Here is a 12,282-nt window from a genome sequence, read left to right on the forward strand (position 1 = left end):
AATTACATGATTTTAAATGTGGTGGCTATCACCCTGTTATTTGTCTTTGTGTAGAGACATCAATTTACATAAAGAGAAAATTTTATATACTGTATTTCTGTTGTTTGCCCTTTCCTCAGTTTTGAGAGTTTTGTTTATATCCTCCCCTCCCTATGTCTCTTGATACATCTCCTCACTTCCTTTCCACAGTGATACACATGCACATAATGTAAACAAAATGATAATGCATCCTTCCAGACTTTTCTTCATGCTCTCATATACAGAGCTTTTGTTTTATATAATGGGGTCATACTGTAAATACTTCTCTGTAGCTTGCTCTTCTCATTTAATGAAACCTTGTGGAAAATCTTTTAAATTACTAATACAGGCTGATTAATATGGTCAATATACAATCATTTATTCAACCATTTACACACACACACACACACCAGCTTCTCTGGTTGAAATCTGAGTGTTACAAATACTAGTTGTTTAGAAAGCTGTGATAACATCTGGACAAATTAAGAAGACTATTTTGAATATTAAAATAAAAATTTTAAACTTAGAACATCAGCTTATTTTCAATATCATAAGTTGTATATTGCATGTGTGAATCTACCATTAGAAAAACTTCTGAAATATGTTTAAGACAGATTGTTTAAATATACACACATTAAGTTTTTTTTATAGATATTGATAGCCATAAGTTTTCATGTGACAAGTTTTATGCAAATTAATAATATTTGACACATTTATACATTTTCAAAAGTTTCTTTCTTAGGAAGGATTGTAATAGCCAAACTTAGTTTTTAAAATTTATTTTTTTTTAAAGTCGCATGAGAGTATATAAACAACCTGAAGATAAATGCAAACACATTACGAATAAATTTAATAGCAGTGTATATGAAAATATTTCTGTTTTGGATAATTTAAGAACATTTTTCAGATTTTGAATTTGATGATACTATGAGTTCAGACTTGGTATTTCTTGGTCAAACACATGGTTTCAATATAAGTATTATACACACTCCTACATACATACATTCATAGTAAACTTTCTTTTTCCCTAATTACTCTTTTGCTTTCTTTCAGTTTTGTACATTGGTGTATAAATATATTGTCTATAAATCCTCATATAATGGAAGTAGCTCAAAACTAGAATGCTAAAGAACAGTAGCATCAAGAGAAGGAGAAGAGAAGCAACCAGGTAGCCATTTGGACTGAAATAAGAAAAAAAAAGTCATTAGAAATTACTGTTCATTTTAGTTGTTAATTTATTTAGTTAAACCATTTTTTTAATAGCTAGCTACTATGCCAGTGACAGAAAACAAAGATGAATAAGACATCTTGTCTATCCTCAAAATGTTTACCTCTTAGTGTTTGAGGCTGACCAGGGAGGAAAATAGACAGTGTGATAAATATAATGAGAAAAGTGACTGCAAAAAGGCTATAGTTTCCCAAAGCTGCCTAGAAACATGTCTTATCTCATTTGCAGATTATTTGCACTATGAGCCTCCCATTAGCACAAAAAAATGGAGGAGTCAGTAATATTTGAAGTAGGGCCATAAATAATTGTTTTCCACTTTTGTTTAATATTTTTACAAAAACCAAAACCAAACAAACAAACAAAACGCAGGTCCAGGAGAGAGAAGCAAAATCATTTGCCACCCCAACTTTAGAGTTAAGACATTTCACTCTGCTCCCCAAAGAAACTGGAGTGGGGTCCAGGGAAATGCCCTTACTACCAGTTTCCCGATGGATAGATACGTCAGGACGATGGCCAGTGTTCGAGGGCTGACTCAGGGTCACTGGGGGCACAACCACTGTCCCCTCCCAGTCCCATTGTCACAGTCTACTGCCTGCCCCTTAGGTAGAGTTGAAAGACGTGTGTGTTGGGAAGACAATGGCTGTTGAGGGGAATGGAGCAAAAGGGGACCCCAGCTGCAGTAACAATTCTCAGGAATTCCTTCCTGCTGTACCCCTGGATAACAGATTCATACAGTTTCTAGGACATCACACATAGGGCAGAGATATTAGGGACCCACCCAGGGAAACAGGAGAAGGGTCTTTCCTTGTGAGCTGCCACCCATGTCTTTGACAACTTCCCTCATTAAAGCCTGATTAGACACAATCATTACCTGGGAATCATTCCATAGATCTCTATTGCAAATACTGCCGTCAGGGGACAGAAACTGCAAATTAGAAAAAATGATATCAAAGATTAAGTACAATATATCAAGATTCCATTCATGTGTCTATGGTAACAATCAAGTCATATACAATCTTAAGGCGTCATTTTCTTGAGATTAGATACATTTACAAAACAGCGGTGATGATTTTTCCGTATGTGTGACTTAGGCTGCTTGCTGTAAAATTCCCAGAGCTTGTCAGTGCAATCTCACTGTCCTCCTAACAGCTTTACACCATTTCAATTCCCAAGGCAACAGCAATAATGATATTAGTAATAATTAACAAAAATTATTGACAAAAATAATAAACAGTTAATATTTATTGAGCATTAATACTTATTGAAAATGAATACTAACTGAGCAGTTGCTATGTACCAGGCCAGTGTACCAAATGCTTTATAAATTATCTTGGCTAATCCTTACAGCAACCCTCCCTGTTAGATGAGAAAACTGAGGCTCAGATAGGTTAAGCTCCTTGGAAAAGTTTACACTGTTGTGAGCAGCAGAATTGGGATTTGAATTCAGGGTTTTCTGATCAAAGTGTCTCTGCTGTTCACCGATGTAGGTGGACTCCTTCAGGAAGCTGAGATTGTCAGGAAATTCAATATATGAAACTTATGTTTCTAAAGTTACCGAGTTTCTCTCATAACTTAGCAGACTGCTTGGAATGAGACAACTTATAGCTAAATAAACATTAATGATTTGATTTCACCTACCTTCATGTGGAAGAAGAGAAAAGGAGCTTAATTAATTTTAAGTTCCAGCAAAGTTAGGGATTTTTACCCAGGTTCTTCATTTAATCCGCAGAATACTATAAGATAGGTATTATCGACTCATTTTACAGACAGAAATAAGTTCAAAGAGACAAAGCAATTTACTTAGGACTGCATAGCTACTAGTGGCAAAATTAGGATTCAAAGCAAAGTAGACTTTCTAAAACAATGCCCTCAAGGTCTATCCATGTTGTTGCAAATGGAAGGATTTCCTTTTTTTTTTTTTTTTTAAAGATTTTTATTGACAATTAACTAATGTACAGTGTTATTACTAGTTTTAGGTATACACCATAGTTATCCAACATTTATATACCTAAAGAAGTGATCACCATGATAAGTCCAGCAACCATCTGACACCGCACCACGCTATCACAATATTATTGACTATGTTCCCCATGCTGTACATTACACCCCCATGACTTATTTGTTCTATACTTGAAAATTTGAACTTCTTATTCCCCTATACCTTTTTTCCCCTTTTAAAATTTTTCAATTACAGTTGACATTCAATATTATTTTACATTAATTTCAGGTGTATAGCATAATGGTTAGACAGTTGTATAATTTAAGAAACGATCTCCCTGACTAGTCTAGTACCTACCTGGTACTATACATAGTTATTACCATATTGTTGGCTATATTCCTTATGCTTTGCTTTACATCCTCATGACTATTTTGTAACTACCAATTTGTACTTTTTAATCCCTTCACCTTTTCCACCCTACTCCCTATCACCCCAACAAATCTAGTACCCATATGACCATACAGTTATTACAATATTATTAACTATATTCCTTATCCTATACCCTACACCCCCATAACTACTTTGTAACAACCAATTTGTACTTCTTAATTCCTTCTCCTTTTTTCACAAACACCCCCAAACCACCCTCCCATCTGGCAACCTTCAAAATGTTTTCTGTATCTATGAGTTTGTTTCTGTTTTGTTTGTTAATTCTGTTCTTAGGTTCCACATATCAGCAAAATCACATTGCATCTGTCTTTCTCTATCTGATATACTCCACTCAACACAACACCCTCCAGGTCCCTCCATGCCACCACAGATGGCAAGAACCCATTGCCTTCCATGCCTGAGCAATATTCCGTTGTATATATGTACCACCTCCTCTTTAGTCATTCATCCATCTACAGACACCTAGGCCGTCTCCACATCTTGGCCATTGTAAACTATGCTGCAATGAACATATGGATGCACACATCCCCTCGAGGTAGCATTTTGGAATTTTTTGGATAAATACCCTGAAGTGGGATTACTGGATCCTTCTTTGTATCTTGTTATATGCTTTGTTTTAAAGTCTGCTTTCTCTGGTATAAATGTTGCTACCCAAGCTTTTTTCTTTTCCTTTTTTTTTTTCCCCATTTCCATTTTCATGAAATAACTTTTTCCATCCCTTTATTTAAGCCTTTGTGTGACTTTTCAATCTAAAGTCTTTTGTAGGCAGCATGTGTAAGAGTTTTGTTTTCTTATCCATTCAGCCACCCTATGCTTTTGATTGGAGCATTTAATCCATTTACATTGAAAGTAATTGATAGATATGTAACTATTGCCATTTTATTATTCATAATTTTGATTTTTTTTTCTGTTTTAAAGAAGTCCCTCTAACATTCTTTGTAATACTAGTTGGGTGGTGATGAACTCCTTTAGCTTTTTCTTGACTTTTTCTTTATCTATTCTTTGATTTTAAATGACAGCCTTGCTGGATAGAGTAGTCTTGGTTGTAGGTCCTTGCTTTTCATCATGTTGAATATTTTGTGCCAATCCCTTCTGGCCTACAAAGTTTCTGTTGAGAAATCAGCTGACAAACTTATGGGAGCACCCTTCTAAATTACTAGTTGCCTTTTTCTTGCTGCTTTTAGGATTCTTTCTTTGTCTTTAACCTTTGTAATTTTAATTATACTGTGTCTTGGTGTGGACCTGTTTGGGTTCATCCTGTTTGGGACACTCTGTGCTTCCTGGCCTTGTATGTCTATTTCCTTTGCCAGGTTAGGAAAGTTTTCAGTCATTATTTCTTCAAGTAGGTTCTCAATGTCTTGCTTTCTCTCTTCTCCTTCTGGTACCCCAATGGTGCGAATGTTGTTATGCTTGATTTTGTCCCAGGGGACCCTTAAACTATCCTCATTTTTTTGGATTCTTTTTTTCTTCTACTGCAATTGGGTGTTTTCTGCTACTTTGTATTCCAAATTGCTGATTCGATCCTCTGCTTCATTTATTCTGCTGTTAATTCTTTGTAGTGCATTATTCACTTCAGTTATTGTATTCTTCACTTCTGACTTTTTAAAAATGGTCTCTGTGCCTTTTTTTCTGCTTGCTATTTCTTTGTTGTATAACCATTGTTTTGAATTCTGTCTCTGGCAGGTCGCTTGCCTCTATTTTTTAAAGTTCTTTTTCTGGATTTTCCCCCTGTTCTTTTATTGGGGATGTATTTCTTTGTTTCTTTATTTTGGCCTCTCTGTGTTTGTTTCTATGTGTTAAATAGATCCACTGTCTCCCAGTCTTGGGCTGGTGGCCTTATGTATTGGATGTCCTGTAGGGTCCAGTGGCAAATATCCCTGGTGACCTGAGCCAGGTGCTCCAGGAGTGTCCCTTGTGTGGGTTGTGCATGCCCTCCTGTTATATTTGGGCCTTGATTGCTATTGGCATATCAGTAGGTAGGACTGACTCTCAGGCTGACTTGACTGGCTGTGTGGTTTGGTCACATCCACAGCTTATGGGCTGCTGTGTGGGAGGCTTATCCCACTGAGTGGGATTTGCACCAGTGGGCTCTAGTGCCTGTTGAGATCACCCCTTGTGTGTGCCACTTGTGAGACTAAATTGGTCAGTGCTCTGCTGTGGTGTGAAGCCAACCTCCAAGTATGTCGGTTCTGGGACCTCTTGTGAGAGGCTCTGGTACAGGCCCAGGCCACCCACTGCCTGTGACTGGCCAAGGGCTACCTGCTAGGAGCTATAAAGCAATCCACAGTTCATCGCTGCCTGTGCTGTACCTGGAGGTGTGTGGGAGAGTCCACGCTGGGAACCAAGGACAGCTGCCACAAGTACCAGGTATGGGGTAGCCCCGCAAAAAGCCAGGGCGCACCAAGGCCTGCTGCTACCTGCTGCTTCCTATAAGTTTCAGTCACTGATAAAGCCTCCTGTGGTAGGCAAGTTGGGTGAGGCACTAGAGTGGGAAGAATTGTGGTCACCAGGTTAATGTAAATCCTGTTTTGGTGCCAGTGCTGAGCCAGGAGTGACGCAGGAAAAGTCTGAGAGCACACTGAGGCCAGTTGCTGCCCACCTGGGCTTGCTAGACTCTGATAGTTTTCCAAGAAAGAGTGCAATGGGGGTGCGGCTGGCTGCTCGTGGAGAAAGTGCCTCTGGTGGTGCAGGTGCATGACTTGGGTGGGGCGTGCTCCCAGGGAGTCTGCAGGGCAGAGCAGCGGAGCTCACCAGGCCAATCAGATTCAGATTTGGCGGGAGGGGGCGGGCTCAATACAGAAAAGATGGCGCCCACCTGCTGGCTGGACCGAAGAAGGACTCCTCACTGGGAAAATGTCTGATGTCCTCTAGTCCTCCCTGGGAAAGCCACACACTTCAGTCTGCCCTTTCAAATGTATCTGAGGCCCCTTGAGTCATCATCCCTCCGCTGGAGCCCAAGGTGAGTGTCTGCGAGCGAGTGAGTCTGTGCGTGGGCCGTTTAAGTAGATGGCTGGGTTTCCCACAGCCTTCTAGCCACTGAGATGATTGGAATCCCCACTGTTTTTCACAGCCAGATGTGGGTGCTCCTCTTCTCGGCACCAGTACTCTGGTCTGGGGAGCATGGTGTGGGGGGCTGGAATCCTGCGCTTCTCTGGGGGAAACCAAGGCAGCTGAGATATTCCTCTTGATTCTCAACTCCATACACAAGTGTAAGACCCGTTCCGCGTCTCTGCACCTCCTACCAGTCTCGACGTGGCTTCTTTGTATTTTCAGTTATCGGACTTCTGTTTGGCTAGACTTCAGATAGTTCTCCAGGTTGATTGTTCTATAATTTAGTTGTAATTTTAATGTGTTCATGGAATAACGCAAGCAGAGTGTTTATCTACTCCGTTTTGGATCTCTCCTTTTATGACTGAATAATATTCTATTTCATATATATATATGTGTGTGTATATATATATATCAATCTTCTTTATCCATTCATCCATCAATGGACACTTAGGTTGTTTCCATGTTTTGGCTATTGTAAATAATGCTGCAGTGAACATGGGGTTGTGGATATATTTTCAAGTTAGTGCTTTGTGAAAATTCTCTGTTAATGTGACTCCAAACTATGACATTTTTGATTCTTTCCACTAGAAATTTTCTTCCCTCTTGACTTGTGTGATGGTGGCATCTCTTAGTGTAACTCATTTATTGGACTTTGTTGAGTGAAATAGAAATTTTATTCTTTCTTGTCATTATTCCTTTAGACAAATTGTCTGTGGAATTGTTCTTCCCTGTCCCTGGGTAAAATATTTGGGCAGAAAATTTTCAGGTAATAAAAATCCTAGTCCAATCTACTTATAAAGCTTTCATCTCTCAAACATTAAGAAACTTTTTCCTTCCTCACACTTGGGCCTGAATCATGCTTAAAAGTAGCACTGGGGAGAGGGGTTTGGACATTTATTATCTTTTCTTCACTAAACTTCCTCTTCCACTTGCTAGCTGCTGTTTCAGAAGCTTCCAGAGCTGGGCACATGTAAGAGGAGAAGATGAAAACGTTATGTGGCTGAGAGACTGTGTATTGGATGCCAAATATTAACTTTTTCTCTTGAGGGGAGAGAGCTACTGTGTTTCCCTGAAAATAAGACCTACCCGAAAATAAGCCCCAATTAAGATTGTCAGCCAGTACATTATGGCAATGTTCCATAAGAAGATGACCCGACTGCATTTGAATAAATGTAGATTGTTGTACATGAAAAAAATAAGACATCCCCTGAAAATACGCCCTAATTCGTCTTTTGGAGCAAAAGTTAACATAAGACCCAGTCTTATTTTTGGGGAACTATGGTATAAGACCCGGTCTTATTTTGGGGGAAACACAGTAGCATTCCAACATCCAACACGCAGAATGGGTTCTTCATACACTCCCACCTTGTAACTGGGAAATATCACCTGATATTTCATGACTTTGGGGATGCTTTCTCTGGCTGGCCATTTACCAACCGCGCCTCAGCTCCTGGCTTCCTATGGTTTTCCCCACACATTCTCTCTCTTTGGGGTCACCTTATCCTGAGGTGGATGGTCCCTTTCACTATGATCCAAGTCCAGTTTCTTTTCATGTGTTCATATGAACCCATCTGAAACTGCACACATTTACCCCCAACATTGGTGAAAGGCCCATTTCCATCCACCATATCATTCTTCAGCCTCCCTTTGAGTCAGTGTACCTGTAGGCAGCCTCCTACCTTCAGACTTTCTAGATGAACATTAAAATAGTCTTTGTTCCCCCAACCAGTTTAATTATAAGCACCTTGAAGGCTGAGGTTTCCCGTATGTTATATTTGCATTTATCACAGCCAAGAAACATGGTAAAGTACGCAGATGTAATTATGAATTAAATTAATGTTCAACATGAAATCTCATCTCCCACCTCTATAGAATGTGCAATGTGATTGCTATAAAATGAAAAAGCAAATATGTAAATAAGAATAACAGTATTGGATATCTGGGTGACATCAAATTAAATCAAGGAAATAAAAATTTAATATTGAGGGACTAGTGCTAAAACTATTATAATAAAACATTTATATTCACCTATAGTTTGGATCCAGGATCTTCACTCGAAACACGTACATTCCGGTGTGGTGCATGGGCCATACTAAATGGTTATGGTTAGACTTATTGATAATCTCATATGGTTGATTTAAGTCTCCTGGTTTTCCAATAGCATAAGAAAAACAGTGCTTATAGTTCTGAATAGGAAACAATGACAAAAACCTTAAGGTTATTTTCTGACTTTAACAAACAAAATTATATTCTCATATATTTATCTTGGCAAATTAGTTAGAGATATAATGGTTATTACCTTCTATCATTTTAGTGCTGTCTAGTAGTCTTAGAGGATATATTGGGTTAACATTTGATAAAAAGTGAAGCTTAGTGAAAGCAAATGCTATATTTATTTTTTATTTGCAGATGATAATAAATTAGGGTGTTGAGAGTATAAGCATATTATTTCCCTAAATCAAAAAAGCATAAAATCCTCCAAGGATGCTTAATTTGGGGATAGACACTATTTTGATCATTAGGTATATGTGTATATGTATATCTCTATCTATCTATCTATCTATCTATCTATCTATCTATCTATCTATCTATCTACCTATCTATCTATAGATACATCATAAGTATATATATATACACATATATAGCTATATATAGAGATAGATATATAGATATTATAGAAATGAAATGCTGTTTCATTTCAGGTATAGGTTTCAGGAAAAGAGCACCTCTGATTGCCATTTTTAGTTAATATACAGTTCAGTTACATACTGTACAGTTAATTATACCCTTCAGTAAGGGTAGCTTTACTCACAGGACATAACTAGTCTTCTGTTATATTCAGACTCCAGACTGAGTCCGCCCTTTTAGTGGTGAGCATTGTGTTTCTCGAATTCAATAGAACTGAACATTTAGGGCTGTGTGTGGGCACTCCGAATCTTTCTAGAATGTAAGCCACTATTTCAATGGTTCTTAAATGTGGATCCCAGGCCAGTAGTATCAGTATCACCTGGGAACTTGTTAGAAATGCAAATTTGCGGGGCCCACCCCACATCTGTTGAATCAGAAAGTTTGGAGGTAGGGTACAGAGATGTGTTTCAACAAGTCCTCTGGGTGATTCTGTGTACACTAAGATTTGAAAACCACAGCGCTATATCCTACTGACTGAGGCAAGATCCATGACTGTTACTCACCAGGTGGTTCATTGCTTCCCAAGGAATATGTTATTTTGGCAGAATCTTAGAACATTTGGGTGCCCTTTATGAGATTTTGGCATATAGAGATCACTTACACTTATCCTTAACCCCAGACCCTTGAATGCCTTTCAGCAAAAAGTCAGGAGGGCGTTTTGTTTTTAAATAATTCCATTGCTAGTTTAATTCCTTATGATTTCCTTTTTTTTTTTTTTTATTCCTGAAAATTTAATGGCCGCTCATGGCCTCTGGCTGCTCATGGCAGCCCAGCTCCAGGGAGAGCCGTTGTTCACAATCTTAGCTGTAGAGGGCGCAGCTCACTGGCCCATGTGGGAATCGAACTGGTGACCTCAGTGTTAGGAGCACAGCGCTCTAACCACCTGAACCACCAGGCCGGCCCTCTTTATGATTTCTTACTAGTGGAATAATACTCTTTATAATTGGTAGATGGTCTATATGCAATTAATTAGTTCTACAGATATTTATTGAGCACCCATAATAGGTTCGATGTTGGGGCTACAGCAGTGAGCAAAAGAAACACAAAGTCTTCTCTGTTGGGGAGACAGAAAATAAATACAACAAATAAGCAGACTACATAATGTGTCAGTGAGTTATAAATGCTAATGACATTAAAGAAAACGGAAGGGGACTGTCATGGGGTGATGGTAACTTTTTCGGGGCAAGTCTTCATTGACTAGTTGATTTGTAAGTAAAGACCCGAAGGAGGAAGCTAGCTAGTCATGGGGGTGGTGGCAGGAAATCACGAAGGCTTTTTTATAACTAAGTCAGACTGGAACCATTGCATGGTTTTGAGCAGAAGAGTGACATGTTCTCATTTATGTTTTAGAAAGACCACTCTAACTGCTGTGTTGTGAGTAGATTCATGGTGGGCCAGGCTGAAGCAGGGACGCCAATCAGGAGTCTGTTGTTATAACTCAAATGGTGATGGTTGCTTGAGACAGGGTGGTGGCGCTTGGGGTGGTGAGGAGTGAACAAATTTAGAATATACCTTGAAGGAAGAGCCAACCTGAAAGACCAAATGGGGCATAAGATGATACTTGGAGTATTTTATCCTGATCAAACTGGAAGGATGGGATTTCCATTAACTGAGGGAAGAATGTTGGAATGTGTGTGTTGGGTGGATAACAGAAGCTCAGTTTTGGACATGTAGAGTTTGAGATGCTGATGGAAGCATCATCAATTTCCTTTTTTTTTTCTTTTTTGGAGTATTCACATCAGTAAACATGTTGTTATTTCTCTCAACTTATTAAAAATAAGGCCCACTCTTCACCTCATCATTCTACAGCTACCCCACTATTTCTTTCTCCCCTTTACTGCAAAACTCTTCATCAGTGATATCTCTACTTGCTGTTTTGAATTCCTTTTTCCCACACTTAAACCCACTTCAGTAAGGTTTTGACTCTCACTGTCCCCCTGAAACCAACCCTGTCAAGGCTACCAGTTATCTCTAAGTTGCTAAAGTAAATGATCACTTCTCGTTCCTCATCATAGTGGACCTATCTTAGATTTGACACAGTTGATACCTCCCTCCTTCTTGTGAGACTTGATTACATGATGTCTAGAAAACCACACTCACCTGGCTTTCCTCCTGCTTCTTGGATTATTCCTTTTTCATCTCCTTTTCCCCTCTTACTTCTCTAAATACTAAAATGACCCAAGGTTTAGTCCTTCTCTTTTTATCTCTATATTAGGGGTTCCTAACCTCATAGTGAGCGTGTGTGTGTGTGTGTGTGTGTGTGTGTGTGTTTGTGTAAGTTTTCTTTGATGGGTCTGTTTATCAATCTGGTGAAGCCTATGAACTACCAAGGATACCTCCTTAGAATAATGTTTTTAAAAACATAATATAAAATAGGTTACAATACAAGGAGAAGTAGTTATCAAGAATTATAGTTGACAAAATATTGAAAAACAATATGGCAACATATTGCGCATTTAAAAATATTTTCTTTAAATAACAGGATCTAGTACTGTGTTTAATAACTACCATATTTTCTTGGTAAAGTAGGAAGCAAATTCATTAGATAAGAATGAGGATGGGGGAAGTTGTATTGGGAATTTTAGGAGCGAGGAGAAAGTATTCAATAGCCATTTACAAGAGGAGGAGAGAAAATGAACTAGAGAAATACAGTTAGGTTTGTTGGACATTATTATGGGACCATTTTAATCATGAAGTTAAAACGAAACAAGTCAGCATGGGTATGTTTTTTTCTTACCACAGTCAACTGCTAAGGTGGATAGCTGAATTTAACCAGATTGTGATTTAGTTACACAAGTATGAGGAAGTCAGAAGAGGCAAAGGAATTGAGGGTACATATTAATAGAGTGATAATTATTGACCATGGAATTTAACCTGGATAAAGAGGGAAAAGATAACCTGGAAGTGG

General features: G+C 38.6%; 1 protein-coding gene across 1 annotated transcript in view; it reads right to left on the minus strand.

Moving 5' to 3' along the window:
• Positions 1-1,045: 1,045 nt before the first annotated feature.
• The window catches only part of CATSPERE (catsper channel auxiliary subunit epsilon), an 81,460-nt gene continuing 70,223 nt past the window's right edge, over positions 1,046-12,282 (minus strand). Inside the window, exons 20-22 of the mRNA XM_033099352.1 lie at positions 8,715-8,872; positions 2,118-2,171; positions 1,046-1,199 (exon numbers count right to left, since the gene is read on the minus strand). Of these exons, the coding sequence (XP_032955243.1) occupies positions 1,046-1,199; positions 2,118-2,171; positions 8,715-8,872 (366 nt within the window). The remainder of the gene's footprint in view (positions 1,200-2,117; positions 2,172-8,714; positions 8,873-12,282) is intronic.

Source organism: Rhinolophus ferrumequinum, chromosome 27 (assembly GCF_004115265.2).
Source record: "Rhinolophus ferrumequinum isolate MPI-CBG mRhiFer1 chromosome 27, mRhiFer1_v1.p, whole genome shotgun sequence".
NCBI lineage: Eukaryota > Metazoa > Chordata > Mammalia > Chiroptera > Rhinolophidae > Rhinolophus > Rhinolophus ferrumequinum.